Source organism: Schistocerca gregaria, chromosome X (genome assembly GCF_023897955.1).
Source record: "Schistocerca gregaria isolate iqSchGreg1 chromosome X, iqSchGreg1.2, whole genome shotgun sequence".
Lineage (NCBI taxonomy): Eukaryota > Metazoa > Arthropoda > Insecta > Orthoptera > Acrididae > Schistocerca > Schistocerca gregaria.
In genome coordinates, this window is record NC_064931.1 from 644,352,131 (window position 1) to 644,375,076 (window position 22,946).

The 22,946-nt window shown below is 43.2% G+C and overlaps 1 protein-coding gene across 2 annotated transcripts in view; it reads left to right on the forward strand.

Annotated features, from left to right (window-relative positions):
• The window catches only part of LOC126298978 (gamma-tubulin complex component 3-like), a 218,439-nt gene that overhangs the window by 51,691 nt on the left and 143,802 nt on the right, over positions 1-22,946 (forward strand). For both annotated transcript variants that reach the window (XM_049990600.1, XM_049990601.1), the window contains exon 6: positions 17,464-17,582. In XM_049990600.1, coding sequence (XP_049846557.1) covers positions 17,464-17,582 — 119 coding nt within the window. The remainder of the gene's footprint in view (positions 1-17,463; positions 17,583-22,946) is intronic.

Genomic DNA, 22,946 nt, shown 5'->3' on the forward strand with positions numbered 1-22,946 from the left:
TGGCATCAGACTGGCGACAGGTGCCTTCCGCACTAGTTTGGTGACTAACCTTCTAGCAGAAGCTGGGATCCCTCCCCTAAGATTCCGCCGACAACAGTTGCTTGCGTCATACATCACCAACATCCATGCCTTGCCTGACCACCCAAACCACAGGCTCATTTTTCCATCTTCTGCACTCCACTCCCCACGACGGCGGCCTTGGTCTGGTCCCCCGATCATGGTCTGCATTCATTCCCTTCTCTCGTTACTCGAGTTTTTTCCCCTTCCTCCATCCTTCTGGCCCTCTTCTTCTACCCCTCCTTGGTCCCTCCCTCACTTGCAGCTTTGCTTGGATTCGTCCTGCGACTCCAAGTCCTCCGTTCCACCTGCCATTCTTCGTCAAGAATTCATGGCTCTTCTTGCCTCATTTCATGATGCAGATGTAGTCTATACCGATGGTTCTGTGGTCAATGGATGCACTGGGTTTGCTTTCATCCACAGCGACTATGTTGAGCAGCATTCCCTGCCTTGTGGGAGCAGTGTTTTCACTGCAGAGCTGGTTGCTCTTTATCGTGCACTCACTCACCTTTCCTCCTGCCATGGGCAGTCATTTGTCACATGCAGTGACTCACTGAGGAGGGTGCAAGCACTCGACCAGTGTTTTTCTCAGGACCCTTTGGTGCGTGGTATTCAAAATGCTGTTTTTGCTCTCGCAGAGTATGATCATTCACCGAAGTTTGTGTGGGCCCCGGGCCACATCGGCATTCCAGGAAATGAACGTGTTAATCAGTTGGCCAAGCAGGCCACCACTTCGGCACCCCTGGAGCTTGGTCTCATGGAACGAGATCTCCAGTCAGCCCTACATCGCAAGGTCCACAATGTCTGGAGCTCTGAATGGTCTGTCTTGAACATGCCAAATAAGCTCCGCATGGTAAAGTCGTCCACAGCTGTATGGAACTCATCCTTTAGAGGCACGCGCAGGGTCTAAGTTGTTCTCTTCTGTCTCCGAATTGGACATACGAGGTTGACCCACAGCTATCTCCTTCGCTGTGAGAACCCGCCCAGTGTCACTGTGACGCAGGGCTGATAGTGGTCCATCTTCTGATGGACTGCCCCCTTTTAGCCCCCTTGCGGCTGTCCTTTAATTTATCAGTTGCACTTGGCTTAATTCTAGGTCATGATGCCTCAGTTTTACGTTTTATCCATGCAGCTCGGTTTTACCACTCACTCTAGTGTGGGTGCTCTCGCATGATTTCTCAGGCTACACCCACTCCAGCGACTTTTAATTGTGATGTGGATACCAAAATAGTGTCTTCTATGGTAACAAGTTGTGTTGGTACCTCTGTCAATGCTTTCCAGCTGTAAATTCTTCGTTTGTAGTTGAGTGGTTGACCTTTTACCTGATTCATTAACCACTGTGGTCTGTTTTAGTCCAGTCAACTATTTGCTCTGCTCCTTTTAAGTGTCCTCTGTTTTGTGTTATTGCGGTGTTCATTTTAGCTCTATACCCCTTGGTGTTATTTTTTCACCTCCTTTGGGTGCAGAGGTTATGCTTTTACTGTATAGGACATTGGCAAGAATGTCTTTTTTGGAACTGGGGACTGATGACCTCGATGTTTAGGCCCCATCAAACCCCAAAATCAGTATGCACACAATGCTAGATACATAGTCCACAAATCTCGCAGTAACTTCTGACTAATTTCCCTAACCAGGTACTAGATATTTAATAATATGTGAAAGCAAACATTGCTAAATTAGTAGCTTTCTAATCTAAATCATTTGCTACTACATATAACATTTTCAATCAAGTTTTAGAGCCCCCCTGCAGGTCTAGGGGTTAGAATAGGCCCGAGGTAACCCTGCCTATTGTAAGAAGTGACTAAAAGGAGTGTGTCATTTTTTTGGCCTTATAATTTCAGGTCCCATTTTATGGTTTGACCAGCTACTTTCCAAATTCTACAGAAGTGGGGGGCCATATGTGGTGCATGAGTTATCCATAGTGCCCTTCGATTTGATCTCCTGAACCTCTTGTCATGGCTTTGCATCTCTACCTGCAATTCAACTATTTGGGCGAGGACACTTTCCAGGGTATGTCATCTTCTTCCATTCTCTCCTGTACTCTTTTGCCCCCATGACAATATCGGATTTCTGTGCTAAATATCCAGCACAGTAGGCAGTCCATTGTGAAGGGGCAGTCATGTACCCATTTCGTGGCAGCCCCCTGACAACACAGGGATCACACTGCTGATGCCCGAACTGTAAACTCCCTACATATGCCAAGTAGTATGCCTGTCTTCCTGGGCCATCAGGACTCCTGGCAATGGCCATCATGCCAGGTGGTCTTTGCTTTGGATGGATGGCACCTGTGGGGAGAGCCCCCGATTGGAGTGGGGGGGCATCAGGGTGGATGACCTGAAATGAAGCCGACTAAGTCATCTCCTGCTGGTGACTGCATGGCGCCAGAAATGACAGGAACTCCTTCCTACCTATGAAGCCTCAATTTTTCGTTGAACATCTTGAGGATAAGTTTGGGGAAATGACAGCACTGTCTAAGATGAGAAGTGGTGCAGTCTTGATTCAGGTAGCATCCCCAGCCCAACCCATGTGTTACTCACTTGTGACCAGTTAGGTGATATTCCTATTTCCACCACTCCCCATAAAAACCACAGCACTGTCCAGGGGATTATTTTCCATTGTGTCCTCTTGCAGTCTGACAACAAGCTCCATGCCAATCTAGAATGGTGGGATGTTCATTTCATCTTGCACATTTACAGGGGATGCTTAGACAACAGGGTTGCTACTAGTGCTTTCATCTTCGCCTTGGAGGGTGATTCACTACCTGAAAAAGTCAAGGTGATGTTTTACCACTGTGACATTAAACCATACATCCATTCCCCATGTGGTGAAATTTGGGCCCAAGTCTTTCCGCTACACTTCCAGTGCCACATGTTGAGACTGCGGACGTCCCTGCATCCAGATACTCCATGCGCTTCCCTCCCACTTGTATCAACTGTGGAGAGTGGCACTCCCCCTGCTCGCCAGGCTGTACAGTATTCCAAAAGGATTGGAAAATCATGGAGTACAAGACCCTGGACCAGTTCACTTACCAAGAGGCTAATCATAAATTTAAATGAGTACACCCCGTTTGGTTGACATCCACATATGCTGCAGCTTGGTGGTAGGGGGAAAAAATCCCCTTCCATTGCTCCCAAACTACCTATTTTGGGAGCAAGGCCGCCCCCCCCCTCCAAAATTCTGGGGAAATTAGTCCCCTCCCCTCCCCCCCCCCCCAAGCTGGATAAGCAACAGCCTCCGCTAGCTCCTGTCGTGCAGGAGGAGTCCCTTGGAACCCTCTCTCCCAAGGTCTCTGCTAATGTGACAGCAGACACTCACCAGTGGCTAAAGGAGCCAGAAGCTGCTGGACCAAGAGCTTCACAGTCTTCTTCCATGCCTGAAGCTACTTTGGAGAAGTACTCCTAGCAAGCCCCTAAAGAGAAGTGAGAGGGCAAGCTAACAAAAAAGGTCTGCTAAGACAGAGGACCCTCGGTGGCACCACCACCACCACCACCACCACCACCACCACCACCACCACCACCACCACCACCACCACCACCACCTTTCCCTACCAAGTTTGCACTTGCGGATGAGGTGAAGATCTTAGTGTCCCCTGAGGACCTGGCTCTCACTGATACCTCACTCACAATAAGAACATATACAAATAATCAATCGGTGGCAGCAGGTGACCTTAAGGTATAAGTTGCCTCCTAGCATGCTTCATGCATTCCCAGCCTCATGATAACATAATTCTCCAGTGCATTCGCTGCAGTTTTTTCCACCATCTGGCTGAGCTAAGGAAACTGCTTTCTGCATTGCCCTCTAGCAAACTTGGTTCCCGGCAATGCGGATGCCTGCCCTCCACAGCTACAGGGGATATTACAAGAACTGTAGCGACTATTATAGTGTCAGGTGGAATTTGCATTTATGTCCTGAACTCAGTATGTAATGAACCTGTGCCCCCCTCAAACCTCTCTTGAAGCTGTGTTGTCAGGATAAGGACAACACAGGAAATAACTGTCTGCAATGTTTATCTTCCTCCAGATGGTGGAGTATCCCTGAGTGCATTGGCTGCACTGATTGATCAACTCCCTAAACCTTTCCTACTTTCAGGAGATTTTAATGCCCGTAACCTGTTGTGGGGTGGCGCCATGCTTATTGGCCAAGGTAGAGAGGTCAAAAACTTACTGTCACAACTTGACCACTTACTCAGCCATTAATCTCTCTGTTTGCATTCCTAGCCTTCTCCCATGTGCTTACTGGCTGAGGTAGAGCTGTTGAAACTTTCCTGTCTCAACTCGACATCTGCCTCTTAAATACTGGGCCCCCACACATTTCAGTGTGGCTCGTAGCACTTTCTTGCCTACTGATTTATCCCTCTGTAGCTCAGGACTTCTCACATTTGTGCACTGGAGAGTCCACAATGACTTGTGTGGTAGTGACCACTTTCCCATTTTCTTGTCACTCCCCCAGGGCTATTCACCTGGACAATAACCAAGATGGGTTTTAAACAAGGCAGACTGGGAAGCTTTCACCTCTACTGTCACTCTTGAATTGCACCCACATGGTACCATTGATATGGTAGTTGAGCAGGTAACTAGAATGATCGATTCTGTGGAAGAAAACATGATCCCTTGTTCTTAAGGGGGCCCAAGTCTAGGCAAAGGTCAGACATGTTTTAGGGTACCAGACCCCGACAGGTGTCAGCGGCATTAAAATCAATGGCACGTTATCTATCAATACACATCAACTGCCAAGCACTATGCTCGAGCCTCTGCTTTGGAGAATTATCCCCCATCATTTTTCATGGAAAGGAAAGCCTTCCCATTCACTGAACATCACATTGAACCCTACAGTGCTCCATTCACAGAGTGGGAACTCCTGAGCATCCTTGCACATTGCCACGACACAGCTCCTGGGCCAGATCCAATCCGCAGTCAGATGATCAAACATATCTCGCCCAACTACAAGCGACATCTCCTTGTCATCTTCAACCAGATCTGATATGATGGCATCTTTCCATCACAATTGCGAGATAGCACCATCACTCCAGTGCTCAAATGTGGCAAATACCCGCTTCATGTGGATAGCTATTGGCCCATCAGCCTCACCAACGTTCTTTGTAATCTGCTGGAATGTACGGTAAGTGGGTGGTTGTGTTGGGTCTTGGAGTCACATGGCCTACTAGCTCCATGCCAGGATGGTTTCTGCTGTTCCATCTGAACAACCTTTGCCAGATGCCAACACCTAGTTGCTGTCTGTTTTGATTTACGAAAGGCTTACAACATGACCTGATGACATAATATTCTTGCAACATTATATGAGTGGCATTTCCAGGGCCCACTCCCGATTTTTTCCTATTGCTCTGTACTTTCCGTGTTGAAGTTTCTGCCTCCCATAGTTCACCCCCCCCCCCCTCTCCCCCCATATCCAGGAGAACACGGTCCCAGCAGCTGTTGGGCAGTTGGTCCCACATTCTTTGTATGCAAACTACTTCTGCATTTTGTACTGCTGCTCCAGTACTGGTGTTGCTCAGCCGTGCCTACAGGGAGCCATCCACAAAGTGCAGTCATGGGCTCTAGCCCACAGCTTCCAGTTTTCAGCTACAAAGTTGTGTGTCGTGCACTCCTGTCACCTTCGTACCATTCATCAGGAACCAGAAATTTACCTTAATGATGATACACTCATAGTAGTGGAGACATAACTATTCTTAGGACTGATTTTTGATGCCCGATTGACATGGCTTCATCATTTTCGTTGGCTGAAGCAGGTGTGCTGGTAGCACCACAATGCCCTCCACTGCGTGAGCAACACCAAGTGGGGTGCAGATCACTCTTCACTGCTGCAGCTTTACAGAGCCCTTGTTCAGTCCCACCTTGACTATGAGAGTCTGGTTTATGGTTCGGCTGTACCCTCGGCGTTGCATTCACTCTTCCCAGTGCACCACTGCAGCATTCGACTGTCTACAGGGCTTTTAGGATGAGTCCTGCCTGTCGTACACTAAAAGGAGTCTCTCACATTTCAGCCATTATGTGATGGTACCCTGTAGGGTTTGATCGCCATTTTTCAAAATATTCCCGAAGAGTGAGCCAATTGGGGAAGGGTACCTTACATGGTGCATAGTGTCCAACATGTGCCGAGACCGCTTGTATCTTCATTGACATGGATCTGCACTTCCACTTATTCTCCAGCTGTTGGGCGAGATCACCCTCTTGGGTACATTTTCCTCCATCCTCTCAGTTTCCGCACTGTCGACAATAATGCACCTCATACCCAGCATGGTAGCCAGTCCATTATGGGGCCACCATGTACCCTGTTGGTTGTAGCCCCTGACCACACAGGGATCACTCTGCTGATGCCTGCACCATTAACTCGCTACGTATACCACGGAGTAGATGCCTGTCACTATGGGCGTCAGGATTCCCAGCAATGGCCATCCTGCTTAGGTAGACTTTGTTGCAGCTGGGTGATGCCTGTGGGGAGGGCCCCTCAGCGCATATAACATGCCATGAAGCTTAGTACGTCATGTCTTGCTGGTGGTCAAACACCGGCAGTCTCTAAGCAGTCAAGGTCTAACTTCAATGCTAAGAAATATGACCCCAAATCATCTCTCCCCCCCCCCCCCCCCCCCCCACCCTTCGCCTCACTTTGGGAGGAATTCCAGCCTAAGGATGACAGCGAAGCTTATTCACCCTGGCACCTCGTACGTATAACAGTCGATGGAGAACATTCCTTGTCAATGAAAAATCTGTTTCTTGTGAAGAATTTAGAGAATAAGTTGGGAGAGGTGGAGGGCTTGTCCAAAATGCAGTTAGGGTTGGTCTTGATCAAAACAGCATCCTCTGCCCATTCACGGGCATTCGCCTGTGGAAACCTGGGGCTGTTTCTGTTTCCATCATGCTCCATAAGAGCTTCAATATGGTCCAGGGTATCATTTTTTTTTTCAGGAACCTTCTTTTGCAGCTGCGTGCCAATGCAGAGTGGCAAGGTGTTCTTTTCATTCGGTTCATCCACCGGGATCCCAGGGATAATCAGGTTGCCACCAGTGCCATCATCTTGGCCTTCAAGGGTCACACATTACTTGAGGTGGTCAAGATGGTGGCCTGCCACTGTGATGTAAAGCCATATGTCCCTCCCCCGATGAGGTGCTTAAAGTGCTGGAACTTCAGCCTTACCGTTTCCCACTGTACTTGCAGCATCACCTGTCTTGATGGTGGACATTCTTCACTTCCCAATACTGCTTGTGCCCCACCTCCCATCTGTGTCAACTGCAGAGAGCACCATTCGTCTTGCTCGCCACACTGCAGGATTCTCCAGAAAGAAAGAAACATAATGGAATACAAGACCATGGACTGACTGACCTACACTGAGTCTAAGAGAAAATATTTGAGGCTGCATCCTATGCATGTGTGCCAACCTATGCTGTCACTAAGACAGCGGTTCTACTATCTTCCATTCCACCATGTACAGTTAGTTCTGAGTCATCAGACTTCACCTGCCCCCTTGATGGTAGGGGCACTTCGCTCCCTGTTGCTTCTGCACAACCTATTTCAGGAGAAACACCACCACTAACTACAAGCTCTGTATCTGAGGATGAGGTGGAGATTCTGGCTTCTGCTGAGGACCTAGATCTGGCTGGGCCCTCACTCAATGGATTTCGATCACATAGGTACTCATCTGGTGGCAACAGGTGACCCTGAGGCGTAGACTGACTCATTCATTGTTTCATGCCTTCCCAGCCTCATGATAATGTAATCCACCAGTGGAATTGCAGTGGTTTTCTTCCACCACCTGGCTGAACTACGGCAACTGTTCAGCTTTACACCTGCTTTCTGCATTGCCCTCCACGAATCCTGGTTCCCAGCAATGCGGACTCCTGCCCTCCACCGCTATAAGGGATATTACAGGAACCATAGAGACTGTAAGTGTGTGTCAGGTGGAGTTTTTGTCTTTCTCCTGAACTCAGTATGTAGTGAACCTGTGTCCCTTCAAACCCGTCTTGAAGCTGTGGCTGTCAGCATAATGACGACACAAGAATTAACTGTTTGCAATGTATATCTTCCTCCAGATGGTGCAGTATCCCTGAACTCATTGGCTGCTCTGATTGATCAACTCCCTAAACCTTTCCTACTTTCGGGAGATTTTAACGCCCATAACACATTTTGGGATGTTGCCATGCTTACTGGCCAAGGTATGGAGGTCGAAAATTTAGTGTTACAACTTGACCTCTGCCTCTTAAATAAAGGTGCCCCCACACATTTCAGTGTGGTACATGGCACTCATTCAGCCACTGTTATCTCAGTTTGCAGTCCTGGCCTTCTCCCATCTATTCACTGGGGAGCACATGAATACCTGTGTGGTAGTAACCAGTTGCCCATCTTCCTGTCACTCCCTCGGTGTCATGTCCATGACCGCCAAACTAGATGGGCTTTAAATAAGGCAGTCTGGGAAGCCTTCACAACAGCTGTCACCGTTCAATCTCCCCCACATGGTTTCATCGATGTTGTTGTTGAGCAGGTCACTGCAACGATCATTTCTGAGATGGAAAACGTGATCCCTTGTTACTAAGGTTGCCTCTAGCGAAAGACTGTCCTTTTGTAGTCGCCGGAATACACTGAGGCAATTAAAGAGCATCAGGAAGCTCTACAGAAACATCAGCAGCACCCTTCCGTAGAGCACCTAATAGCGTTTAAGCAGCTCCATGCCAGTGTCTACCAGATTCCTAAACGATGGAAACAGCAGTGTTGGGAGAGGTACATGTCGACCATTGGGTGCCATAAGTCACCTTCTCAAATCAGGATGAAAATCAGATGTCTCTTTGGATACCAGACAACAACAGGTGTCCCTGGCTTTACCATCAATGACGTGTTATCTACTGACACAAACATGATTGCCGAGCACTTTTCTGAGCATTGTGCTCGAGCCTCTTTGTCAGAGAACCACCCCCCTGCCTTTTTGCAGCCTGTAACAGTTGATGCAAAGAAAAGTCCCCTCCATTGCTACACGCCACAGTGAACCTTATAACGCCCCATTTGTAGAGTTGCAGCTCCTCAGCACCCTTTCAAATTGCCACAACACAGCTCCTGGGTTGGATTGGATCAACAGTCAGATGATTAAACATCTCTCATCTGACTACAAGCAACACCACCTCATCATCTTCAACTGGATCTGGTGGGATGGCATCTTTCCATCGCAGTGGCTGGAGAGCACCATCATTCCGGTGCTCAAACCCAGTCAAAACCCGCTTGATATGGATCGCTACTCTCCCATCATGGTCTCACCAACTTACTTTTAAGCTGCTGCAATGAATGGTGTGTCGGCAGTTGGGATGGGTCCTAGAGTCATGTGGCCTAATGGCCCCATGTCAGCGTGTCTTCTGCCAGGGTCACTCCACCACTGATAATCTTGTCACTTGAGTCTGCCATCTGAACAGCCTTTTCCAGCCACCAACACCTGTTTGCTGTCCTTTATTACTTACTTGAAGCATACATGACATGACAACACATCTTTGCCAGGTTGCATCAGTGGGGTGTCCGGGCCTGCTCCTGAATTTTATCCAAAGCTTCCTGTCACTCTGTACTTTCCTTGTCCAAGTAGGTGCCTCTCGTAGTTCTCCCATATTCAGGAGAATGGCACTCTGCAGGGCTCTGTATTGAGTGTCTATTTTTCTGTCCAGCAGCAGCTGTAGGGCTGTCTCTCTCACCTTCTCTGTATGCAGAGTACTTCTGCATTTTGAACTGCTCCTCCAGTAGTGGTGTTGCTGAGGGTTGCCTACAGGAACCCATTCACTAGGTGCAGTCGTTGGCTCTAGCCCACAGCTTCCAGTTTTCAGCCGTGAAGTCATGTATCGTGCATTTCTGTCAGTGTCACACCATTCATCTTGAACCAAAACTTTATCTTAGTGATGATCCACTCACTGTAAAGGAGACATATCGATTCTTAGGACTGGTTTTTGATGCCCGATTGACTTAGCTACCTCACCTTCATCAGCTAAAGCAGAAGTTCTGGCAGCACCTCAATACCCTCTGCCACCTGAGCAACACCATCTGGGGTGCAGATAACTCAACGCTGTTGCAGCTGTTCAGGGCCCTTGTTCAATCCCACGTTGACTATGGGAGTGTGGTTTATGGTTTGGCGATGCCATTTGTGTTGCATTTACTTGAACCAGTGCACCACTGGGGTGTTCACCTAGCGACGGGAGCTTCTAGAAAGAGTCTCTCCATTGAAGGTTAGCCGTGCACAACTGTTCGCCAGTTACATTGCACACATTCGTAATTCTCCTGTGCATCCAAATTACAGTCTCCTTTCCCACCCACAGCAGTTCATCTCCTGCATCAGTGGCCAACGTCAGGGCTTATGATAGCAGTTCGCGTCCGGTCCCTTCTGTCTGAACTGGAGTCCTTCTCGTTACCATGTCTACTCAAGGTCAGTTCATGTACATGTCCATTGTGTACACCTAGGCTGCAGATTCTTATGGATCTTTTGCATGTCCATAAGGGCTTTGTTAACCTTGCGGCTCTCCGCTATCACTTCCTTTTGATTCTTGACGTGTACCAGGGCCATGAAGTGGTTTACGCCGATGGCTTGATGGCTGATGGTGACGTAGGCTTTGCATATGTTGATGGAGGACATACTGAACATCACTCCTTGCCATTTGGCTGCAGTGTTTTCACTGCAGAGCTTGCGGCCATTTCTCGTGCTCTTGAGCACATGTGGTCATGTCCTGGTGTGTCCTTTCTTCTGTGTACTGACTCCTTGAGCAGCCTACAAGGTTGTCCTGTTGTAGTATCCATTCAAGAGTCCATATATGCCCTGGAATGGTCCCATCATTCAGTGGAGTTTGGGTGGACCCCAGGACACGTCAGTATTCAAAAGATTTTGGATGCTATGAGACTTTTGAAGCTGCTGTTCAACAATTTCTGGATGTGTTGTAACTTTCTAAATTTCTTTAGTATCCAGAGTCTGCTTATATAGCTGAGTTGTCAGTGTGGATAGGTGCCATGTGGAGAACTCTGGTTCAGTTCCTAGTACTGCCAGGGATTTTTCTTTGGTTAGAGGAGTGGAATGGGGTGTACTCATCCTTGTGGTGCCAACTGAGAAGCTACTTAAGTGAAAATAAATGGCTGCAAGGTCTGAAAATTGACACCTGGGAGAACAGTGTACTGACTCTACATCCTTTCATACTGCATCCTCATGATGCCACATGGTAGAGGATGACTCAGAATCAGAATCAGAATTTTTATTATCCCATAACGTACAAAGTCAAATCACAGATCTGATGTACTGGGGACTCGTCAACATTACATTTACATTACAATTTCAATTTGTATATACAGTTTTACAAAAACAACATATCAACACTCCAGTTTACATGTATCACAAAGTAATATAGAACAGCAGTGTTTACGTAGTAAACATATTTTTAAAATCATTTATTTTACACAAAACTGCTAAGCTTAATTTACAGGTAATGTTTCCTTGCTCAGACTTCCACATCATCATTCATAAATTCTTCTATGGAGTAATAACATTTCTCCACTAGTAACTTGTGCAGGTTTGGTTTCAGTTGCCCTAGCTCCATGCTGTTTATTTGTTTCTTTTTTAGCATGTTGTAGATTTTCATGCCCATATATTCTGGGGTTTGTGCATATAACTTTAATCTATGAGTAGGAAGCATGAAGTTTGTCTTATTTCTAGTGCTGTATTGATGCTTAAAATTGTTGTCTGTGAATAACGTAGGGTTACTGTACACAAAAATAATCAGTTCATAGATGTACAAACAGGGAGCACTTAATATTTTTAGATTTCTTAATAGTGGGCGGCAAGATTCTTTTGGTCTTGCATTACACATATTTCTAACAATTGATTTTTGTAATTTTAATATTCTAATGATTTTGCTTGTATTACCCCAAAAGATAATGCCATACCTTATAACATTTATAAAAAAAATTGTTAAATGATTCTGAAATCAGAGCAGGATTTGTTATAGTTTTATTTCCCACCTTAATTTTGGAGATAACTTTGCTGTTAGTTCTCATCCCCAGTTCTGATTTTACGACAGACCAGACTGCCTTTGATTTGTTTTCATGAGCCAAGATGTATGTATTATTTACCATTTCTTTTGCAGCTTTCACTACCCTTTTAAATAAGCCTTTATACCGTTTGACATAGTTTATGAAAACAGGGTCTTTGTTATATTTCAACTCCTTGTGCAGTTGTCTTTTCTTCCAACTGGATATTTTTATTCCAGTGGTGATCCAATTTAGCTTATTTGACACCTTTGTGTGGAATACTCTAAGTGGAAATATTTCATTAAATACGTGTAGAAAACTTTCTAGAAACCTGTTAAAATGTACAGAGGTTGGAGTTTCATCTTCAACTTGCCACTCCACCTCTTCTAATTTAGAGCAGAACTGTTTTAAATTTCCAGCAGTAAAATGTCTTTTGCTATAAGTATTTTTAGTACTTGGTTCATTTGCATTTGCTATTTCAATAAACAGAGCAGAGTGGTCTGAGAGTCCTAATTCCACACACAACTTCTTTGCATCATCAAATTTATAATTTGTTAAAATGTTATCAATACAACTTCCTGTATTTCCGTTTTCCCTTGTGATTTCCAGGAAGTTTACCTTGAAACCAAATTTTTGGATTAAGTCCATAAACTTTATTGAGTCATTTGTCTGATTGAATAAATTTATATTGAAATCAGCTGCTATTAATACCTTTTTCTTTTTCTCATTGATGACTTTCTGTAAAAGATTTTTTAATTTTGGTAAAAATAATTTTGTTATCTCTACACCTGGGATTCTATATATAGAAACAATAATAATATTTTGTGTTTCTAATTCAATTGAGCAGCTTTCAAATACTCCTTCTTCATTTAGAAAATTGAAATCGTCTTTTACTTTATATTCTACAGAGTTATTTACAAGTATGCACGAGCCCCCATGAGTTCTATTTTTTCTACAAAAACTTGATGCTACATTGAAATTTTTTAACTTATTTAATATTATGATATTATCTTTTGTAAGCCAATGCTCGTTTAAACAAACAATTTTAACATTTTTACATTCAGAGAGTAAAATTTGTATTTCATCAATTTTATTCATTCTTTCATTTTGATGGGTTGTAACCATGCCATTTACATTAAAGTGCATTAGAAAAGTGCTGTTTTTTTTTGCCTAAGGTCTCAAGAATAGTTTTCTTTAGAGGATTATTACACTTCCTATTCTCTTTTTCCTTCTTTACAGTTTTTGTTGGAAATGTTTGGGAACCAGTGCAATCATGAATAAAAATGTTTCTTACCTTTGTATTTGCCTTAGGCTCACTGGCACTAAAAAATCCTTTAAGTGCAATGGTTGTTTGATTTTTCTATTTGGGAGTCGAGTGGTTGCTGCTGTCGTACTGGCTGTTGCTGGTGGATTGATTTCTGCTGCTGGGCTGGCTGTTGATGGTGGGATGGTTTCTCCTGCTGGGAGTCAAGTGGTTGTTGCTGTTCATGATTGGTTGACACTGTGTGGTCTTCAGAGTACAATTATGAAGTTTTTTAGTATCCTGAACTAGATGGATGTCACCTCCTGTTCTTGAAACATTTAAGATGATTAGAATATGCAGTCTTCAAATTTTCAAGTATCTGCCAATCTAACATTTGTCTAACACCTCAGTTTACATCTGTTATTGTGGCCCAAGGTATAGGCTAAGTAAGGTGACAAAAAGGTTCATGGGGCCCCACTTCCAGATGACATACATATTATTTAGATATTAATAATTGTTCCTGAAACATGAGAATTGCTACCCAGGATATCTTTTGGTTTTAGTTATCATGTGGCAATTAATCAGTCTTGTACTTTACCTTAGATTGCTTCCTTTACATTCAGTTTTCCTCATTATCCTGTACATACTTCTTGTAATGGCCCATATTCAGTATCCACTACTTTTATTTTAATTTGATCACAGAATCATCCATGTGCCTCGTTGGAGCTTTGTAAGTCATTCCCAATTATCTCTCTCTCTCAACAAACACTTTGTGGTTGAGACATTGAACAGCAAGTTCTTATGCCAAAAAAATTCATACTGCAAGAAAGTTGGCCAACAAATCTTCAACTACTGAAAAGGAATGTGCCACAATTTTTCTGTTTAGTTCCAACTCTATATGGAATTGCAGTTTAAGTGTTTTCATCCTGTAGCCAACCCTCTGATTAATTTGAAGCTACTTATAGTTAAGGTTAATACCTTCTCTTTTTCTGTTTTCAGTGAAATAAATCAACATGAAAAACATTCAAATCCATCCATGGGTTGATAATAGCTATGACCATAATACTTATTGATGCTAACGTTTGTATAACTGATTGCTTCTTGTAATTTGCCATTCACTGTTTTCATTTAGTTTCTTAGGTCATAGGCCATGCTATTGTAGTGTACTAGGTTTCTTCCTCCTTTCTTCTTCCTATACCTCCAGCTGTTGTTTTGAGGCTAGGTCTGAATGTCTATGTAGTTTTCCAATTCCATTACCATTGGCCTTCTTTTGTTCCTATTCTCATTTTTCTGTTACCATCATTAGCTGTCATCACTGATCAACATCTTTTCAGCTCATTCCTCCAAAGATATTTTTCTGTTCCCTGGCCGATATATTATCATACTTGACTGACAATGCCTGCAATTGTTGTTGCCTTGTCACCATGTCTATTCATCTCTTCTCTATTCTCGCATCATATATCTCTGCCATTCAACATTGTGGTTCCCTCACTTATCCTGTACTCAATGTTTATATGATAATTTTGCATCATTTCATGAATTGCACCCACTTTGTGCTCTGAGACCTAAATTTCCTTATTTCAGAGGATCCTTGAAGTATTGATTTATTATGTATCTTGCTTCCAGTACTTCAGTTTATTCAAATACTTCTCAAAGTATCTGAGAATTGTGCCTTTCCTTGTGTCATACAGTTCTGAATTGAAAACATTCCCCTGAATGCTGTGCAATCAACATTTTCATAGGAATGTTTTCCCAAAACATTTTATTCATCAACTGCTTTTGTTGCCCATAATGTAGTATGTCATTGTATATAACATCCAACAAATCTGATCTTGCTTATCTGTCCATTTTTGTGGTAATACACTGTGGAAAATTTTTATGAGAAACACTGGGTGTACTTCACACCTTCCGGCATAACATACTGTCTTCTAGAAGTGCATCATTAAAAGTTGTTATGCCCCCCTTAAGATTTTTTCCTCCATTTGTGCCATTTCCTGCCTGCAACAACTCATTAAATTCATACTGGATACCTTGTATTGTCAACTCACTGACTTTGGGTGTTCCTTCACCTAGTTCTTTCTGTTTTTGCTGATGAAGTACTAGTGACCTTCTAAATTTCATAATTTCAGAGGATACTCAAAGTATTGACCTATTAGGTACCAGTATCTTGCTCTGAGTACTTTAGTTTATTCAAATACTTCTCAAAGTATCTGAGAATTATACCTTTCCTTGTGTTATACAGTTCTTTCACCATCTTCTCTCTGACAGCCACCTTATCATCCTTATTTTCCCCTCATCCTCACGACAGATGAATCTGTCTCATCCTGGGGTTTGAGTGACCTGCTCATTTTTTAATCTTCCCTAAACTATCCCTCTCCTCTCCAAGAAAGAAACTGTTAATTCTGAAAGCTAGGGTAGTGTAGTTTCTAAAGCTCAGATGGATTTCACTACAATTTATTTAAGTGTCTACTCTGTTAATGATAAATGAGATATTTTCTGCCAAAGATAGCTCAAGGATGGTTCTATCAAGTCAGCACAAGATTTTAATACCTTAATGTCACTTTGAAAGACATTGTAATTTATTTGGAATTCATATCCAGAAACTCTGTCTCATAATTTTATTTGTCTCAAGTGCATTTTCCTTTTGATCCAATCATAATAATTTATCAGATAAAATATGTAAATTAAAATTTTTTTTACAATTGAATGACTTAAAATTGGTAACTGCAGATATGTGCTTAAAATGAAACTTAGTGAACTGTGCTGTTGTGACTTATTTCTGATAATTTGGAACATATATGTTCAGTGCAAATACACTAATATTACTGGAGCTACAAAAGTACTGCACTGAAACTTTTGAAACCATGAATTTGTAGACATGGTGTATTTTTACTTTATTTTATTTTATTACTGTAGATTTTCTTCTCATAAATTGTGAACTGTGATCACATAGTTTCAGCCAGCAAGGGAAGTGTAAGGTTTTTGTTCTGTTTCTTGTAAGTCCAAAATGACTTTTCTCATGTAATTTCAGTCTGTTATGTAAGAGTATAATTTCGTTAATATTTAGGGAATGGATAGCAGGGTGATCAGTGAAGATGATGTGGCAACATTGTAATTTCATTTCAATCCATGTGGATGTCACAATCATTTTCTTTAGCTTCAGTATATAAGATGCACTGTTGGAGCTTTTCCATAGTAATACACTGTCTCTAATGACAGACCCAAATTACTTTGTAATATGTGGTTTCACATGTGTTGGTACAAATTCCATTAGGTAATATGTGCACTGCAAATGAATATGAATTTAAGCTGGAATATTAATGTTCAAATCTCAGCAAATAGGATGAGCATTTTCTTCCAAGTTGTACTTCTGCAATGTGTGGTAGGTGGGGATGTAGTCCAGATTTATAAATTTCTTGGTATACACTTGTAAACATTTATTGCAAAAGAAGATTCCAATAATACAACCATCAGTGCTCAGAACCTCTAGAATGCTTGTCTGAATGGCAGTCCTATATCCACAGGTGTTTCACTAACTAAATTTTCTGTCAGTTCTTGACATATGGCAGTAACATTTAATAGGCAACACAGTAATGTGATTCTTATTCATTATTGGTTTTTATATTATTCAAAGTACAGAATAATGTGAAAAATATTATTAGTGATGTGGTGAACTCTTAAAGTTAATCTTACCACTTGTATATGAGTTACACATCATGTTAACTATTAAAAAATGTTCTGAAATGAAAATCATGTGTGCAGAGCAACTAACAATCATTATATTGTTTTGTTTGAGGATGTGAATTAATCAGTTAGTAAAATTAAGAAAAGGCAACCACTCAGCTATAGCAGACAGATGTGAGGAGCACAGAAATACGTAACAGAAAACAGCAATCCCACTAGCTACCTTTTGAGCACTAGCTCTTGTGTGTGAGAGATTGTGTGTACTATTGCTAGAAAAAGAGCTAGTGCTCAAAAGCTAGTGTGAAAGCTTCTTACACATCTCTCCATCCAGGAATTTTTATGAATGTATCAATTTGCTTGTAGTTGCCTTTCACTGAAATCTGTTTTCATTCTTGTAAAGATATTTGAATCTCAACATAATTCTCTTACTTACATGCTATTGAAATACATACATTGAAATGTTACATTAATTTGGCAAGTGCAATATTTCAGATAAGATGAGAGTACCAGAAAAAGTCTTGCTCCAGGAACTTATCTATTGTTTCCAAGGGATAGGAGGAAGAGTTTTAATAGAGGATCCTGTCTCTCAAGGCTTCAAGATAGATTCAAAGGTAAGTTAATCCAAAACCTAGAACTTCAGAATTTATTAATCCAATAGCAATTAAGCATTTTTCCAAACAATGTTTTTGGTTCTGTTTATTTCTGGTTATTGGCAGGAAAATTATTTCTAAGCATATGTAATTTTCTGTTCATTAGATTTTTAGTAGAAATCATTGTATCAGTGGGACTTAACAATAGAGATAATGCAAAAGATAGCCCTTACTTGATAATAACTGCAATCCAAGTTTCTAAGACCAGTCCCACTCTCTGTAACAACCAGACTGAGTGTTCATCTTTGTGTTGTTTTCCTGCACATTATTCATACCCTTACTATTTCTGGCATTGCAATATTTAAATATTGCTGAGGAAGACTGCCACCAGCCACAAACATGTTTTGTGGCTAGTTTTGGCCGCCCAATACAGACTTAGACCCAGCAGGGATGAAATAACATGGAAATACTTGTCTGGTGCTTAGTTGTCAGAACCTACTTTACGACAGCATTGCTAAATCATTTGGTTTCTTAAATGATTAGATATTTTTCCTAGCATATTTCTAACTTACAGAATTCTAACATGTCTGTCTGGGTCACATCTCAAGTTCAACATTATATTTAGGCATACTGACTTGTCATCTAAACACGGTTCCTGGTGGCTGCTGCTTTGCTCAGGTTGGCACCCTTTATATTATATATTTTTTATATTATTCCATCAGTAGTTGCCCCTCCATTACTTCACAACTTTCACTACCCATGCAAGCACCATGATGGGGTGGTAATGGTGGAGAGGAGTGGAGATGCTCAGTTACAAACCATGGTCCTCAATCTCTGCACATTCACCCCTGCGTGTGGACCTCACTGTATGGGAATGCTTCTCTTTTTTCTTGGCTCAGTGCAGGGCTCCATGCGTGATGCACTTGTAGGCCATTACCTTTGTTAATCAGATCATCTTGCACCCTAATTTCAATTTCCTCTTTAATCACACGATCCCAGAAGGAAGAAGATTGCCTGAGCATGTTGATTTTGTTTAATTTATAATATGGTCAGTTTTTATTCTGTAGACAGTAACAGAGCTAGTGTAGTTCAGCGTGGTGTCTATGTTAATGGCACCTCTCTTCCATCTTGCTTACAGTTCCCCTTAAATATACCTTGCCACATCAGTTGGGGATTTGGTAGACCCCTGGTTTGCCTGCTGGCAAATGGGATGTACTCGATTTATTAGGGCTCCTTTTTATTCTTGCTGCTGTTGTCCTGTGTTCTGGTTCAGAAATGGAGTAAAGCAGTGAAATAATTATAAAATGCAAGGCATATGTACAAAATTATGAATGAATGTCGTTTGCTGTTCATTTTTCATTTTGAAGCTTACAGCATCTATCAATTCATGTTCATAAACGACAATATGATGACACCTGACCAAAAATATGTTGATTCCTGAAATTTGCATTTTGAGTGCAGTCTCTTGTATCAAGGAGTATGGAAGCATGAGGTGAAGTGTTGAGTAACTGTGTTCTATTGTTTGAATGCTTCTGAGCAGTGGGCAGTACTTCTGGGAATCTCATTCGCTTAATCATAGTTTACCTGTGGAAAAAAAGGGCAGTTTGTGAGATTTTACAGTCTTATTGAACAACAGTGAGGTGGAAAACTCAGAACTTGGAAAACACTGTTGGAAATGCAGCATTTGAAATTTTTGAAAATTTCTCCTTCAAGAGATAACGAAAAGTTCAAAATCGTGAACTAATTGGGCAGGTTATACAGATATATGGGGAAGTAGTTCATTTAACCCTTGCATCAAGGTAGACAAAGCATAGGTAAAATGTCTGAAGTTACTGTGGATTGAAGAAGTGTGCAAGATGTTAAAGAAATAGGAATACACCCAAGCTATCATAATTGTTAATGACATTGAGTACAACAAATACAAAATGTGTAAAAATGCTTTCAGCTTCAGTCAAATAAATAAAAAACAAAACAAAACAAAACAGACAAAACAAACAAAAAAAACAAATGATACCACTTTCATGTCAAAGTAGGAAACCCCATTGTTCAATTTGGAAATATACTTGTTCTGTAAAATCTTTGTAATATTTGTCTTTTTATATTAATAGTAGGAACTTCAGAGGCCCAAGAAAGTTTTTAATTTCATTCTTATTCTTGGTGGGGTAAAATTTGTTTGCTCCCCTCTTATTTCTAGAGGGCCTTTGTCAATATCTCTTGTTCCCCTGCGGGTCCGGGTGTTAGAACAGGCAGGAATACCTCAGGCCTATTCTAAGAGGCAACTAAAAGGAGTCTCATGTGTTCTGGCCTTTATGTGATGGTCCACTGTGGGGTTTGACCTCCATTTTTCAAATTTTTCCTGAAGAGGGAGCCAATTGGGGAAGGGCACCTTACACATTGCATAGTGTCCATCCTGTGCTGAGAGCTTTCACATCGTTTGTCAACGTGGATATGCACTTCAACTCATTCTCCAGCTGTTGGGTGAGGTCACCCTAATTGGATGCATTTTCCTCCATCCTCAGTGCAGTATCACTTTCTGTGCTGTCAATGGTAAAGGACTTCTTCGCTGGTTTGCACCTGATATATAGCATGGTAGCCAGTCCATTGTGGTGGAGCTGTCACGTACCCTGTCGGTTGTAGCCCCTGACGACACAGGGACTGCTCTGCTGATGGCTGCACTGTTAACTCCCCACATATGCCAAGGAGTAGATCCCTGTCACCCTGGAGCATCAAGACTCCCAGCAATAGCCATCCTGCCAGGTGGCACTTGTTGCAGCTGGGTAGTGCCCAAGGGTAGGGCACCTGGTCGGAGTGGGTGGTGTCGGGGCAGATGACATGTCATGAAGCGTAGTATGTCATCTCTTGCTGGTGGTCAAACACCAGCAATCTCTAATAAGTGTCGGAGGTCTATCTTCAGTGCTAAGAAATATGACCCCAAATTGACACCCCCCCCCGGCTACACCATGGGAGGAACGCCAGGCTAAGGATGACAGTGAAGCTTATTCACCCTGGCACCTCGTATGTATGACAGTTGATGGGGAACATTCATTGTCAATGAAAAATCGGTTTCTTGTGTGAAGCATTTAGAGACCAAGTTAGGAGAGGTGGAGGGCTTGTCCAAAATTCGGTTAGGGTCGGTCGAGATAAAAACAGCATCCTCTGCCCATTCACGGGCATTCGCCTGTGAAAACCTGGGGCTGTTTCTGTTTCCATCATGCTCCATAAGAGCTTCAATATGGTCCAGGGTATCATTTTTTTTTTTTTTTTTTCAGAAACCTTCTTCTGCAGTCTGATGATGAGCTGCGTGCCAATGCAGAGTGGCTGTTATCGTCACCTACTGGAAATGCAACATCTTGTCTCCTCTTATTCTGCATTCTGTCTTGTTCTCCAAGAAACGCATTTCTGTGATGACCACTCTCCCACTTTACATGGTTATCGGGCGTTCTGTCAGAACTGTGCTGGCCCTGGGATAACATCTGGTGGGGTATGCACTTTGGATCGCTCCCATGTCCTTAGTGACTGGATCCCCCTATGTACCATCTTGGAAGTGATAGCGGTTAGTGCGCAAACGACAATGGCAATCACCATTTGCAGTGTCCCTCCAGGTAGGTCACTTGCTTATGTTGCACTATCTACCTTACTTCAGCAACTCCCGCCCCCGTTTCTCCTCTTTCAGGATTTCAATGCCCACCATCCACTGTGGGGGAGTGTTACATCAATGTCTCGGGGTATCCTAATCGACCAACTTATCATGGATTTCGATATGCATCTCCTCAACGATGGTTCCCCTACCCACTTCAGTGCTGCTCATGGCACCTTCTCTGCTATCGTTCTCGCGATCTCCTATCCTGCCCTCGTGGCTTCCCTACATTGGGCATCCCATGATGACCTTTGTGACATGACCACTTCCCAGTGACACTATTGTTCCCCTGCTGCAACGAGGCAGACAGGCCCCCATGTTGGGCATTCCGCAGGTCCAATTGGCCTTTATACATGTCTGCTGTCTGCTTTGACACCTCCCTCTCGAATTCCATTGATGTAGTCGTGCAAGGCATCTCTGCTGCTCGCCCTCATGCTGCTGGCACTGCTGTCCCCCAATCCACAGGGTCCCCTCATCATCGGCCGGTACCGTGGTGGACCAAGGACATTGCAGTCGCTGTCCAGGACTGCCAATGGGTGCTGCAGTGATTTAAGCAAAACCCCTTCCAGACCAACCTCCTCACTTTTAAGTGTCTTCGTGCTATGGCTTGTTACATTATTAAGTGAAATAAAAAGGAATGGTGGGAGCGGTACGTTTCCTCTTTATCGCAGGTTTGGTCAAAGGTCCGTAGCATTTTGGGCCACCAGTAACAGTCGTATATCCAGAGTCTGAACAGCCAAGGAGCTCTGTTCACTGATCTGTTGGTCCTTTCAGAACACCTTGCAACATACTTTGTGATGGCATCATCGTATGCTTTCTATCCTCCTGTCTTTCTCCAGCAGAAACAGAGTTGAACAGACCCCCTTCCGTTTCATCCCACGCCACATTGAGTCCTACAATGCTCCTTTCACTGAATGGGAATTGATGCAGGCTCTTAGCTCTTCATGGGACGTAGCCACAGTGCCAGACTTCATTCACAATCAGATGATTCAACACTTGTATGTTCCCCAGAGGCAACAGCTCATCAGGGTCTTCAATCACGTCTGTATCATGGGTGCTATTCCGTCACAATGGCGAGACAGTATAGTTAACCCTGGCCTTAAGCACAGGAAAAACCCAATGTCTCTCGACAGCTACCACCCCATTAGCCCTACAAATGTGCTTTGTAAACTGCTTGAAAGGATGGTCAACTCCAGATTATGTTGGGTACTCGAATCTCAGGGCCTTTTGTCACCATATCTGTGTGGCTTCCGGGCAGGGTGATCTTCAACTGACCATTTACTCCGATTGGAATCGGCCATCTGACAGGCTTTCTCACTGCCGGCACCTTGTTGCAGTGTTCTTTGACCTACATAAGGCGTATGACATGGCTTGGCTCCATCACATTTTAGTTACCCTCCATGACTGGGGCTTCCATGGTCCCCTTCCAATTTTTATCTACAAGTTTTTATCTTACCGTCTCTTCCGGGTTCGAGTTGGCACTTCAATCTGCACCCCTCAGATTCAAGAGAATAGTATCCCACAAGGTTCTGTGCTAAGTGTCAGACTCTTCCTCATTGCCATAAATGGGCTTGTGACCTCTGTTGGGCCTCTGGTTACTCTTGCGTTGTACGTTGACGATTTTTGTATCTGATGCAGCTCCCACTCAATGGCATCTGCTGAGTGCCAGCTCCAAGGAGCCATCCGACTGGCCTCTACGTGGGCCACCGCCCATGGCTTCCAGTTTTCCTCTGCCAAAATGTGAGTTA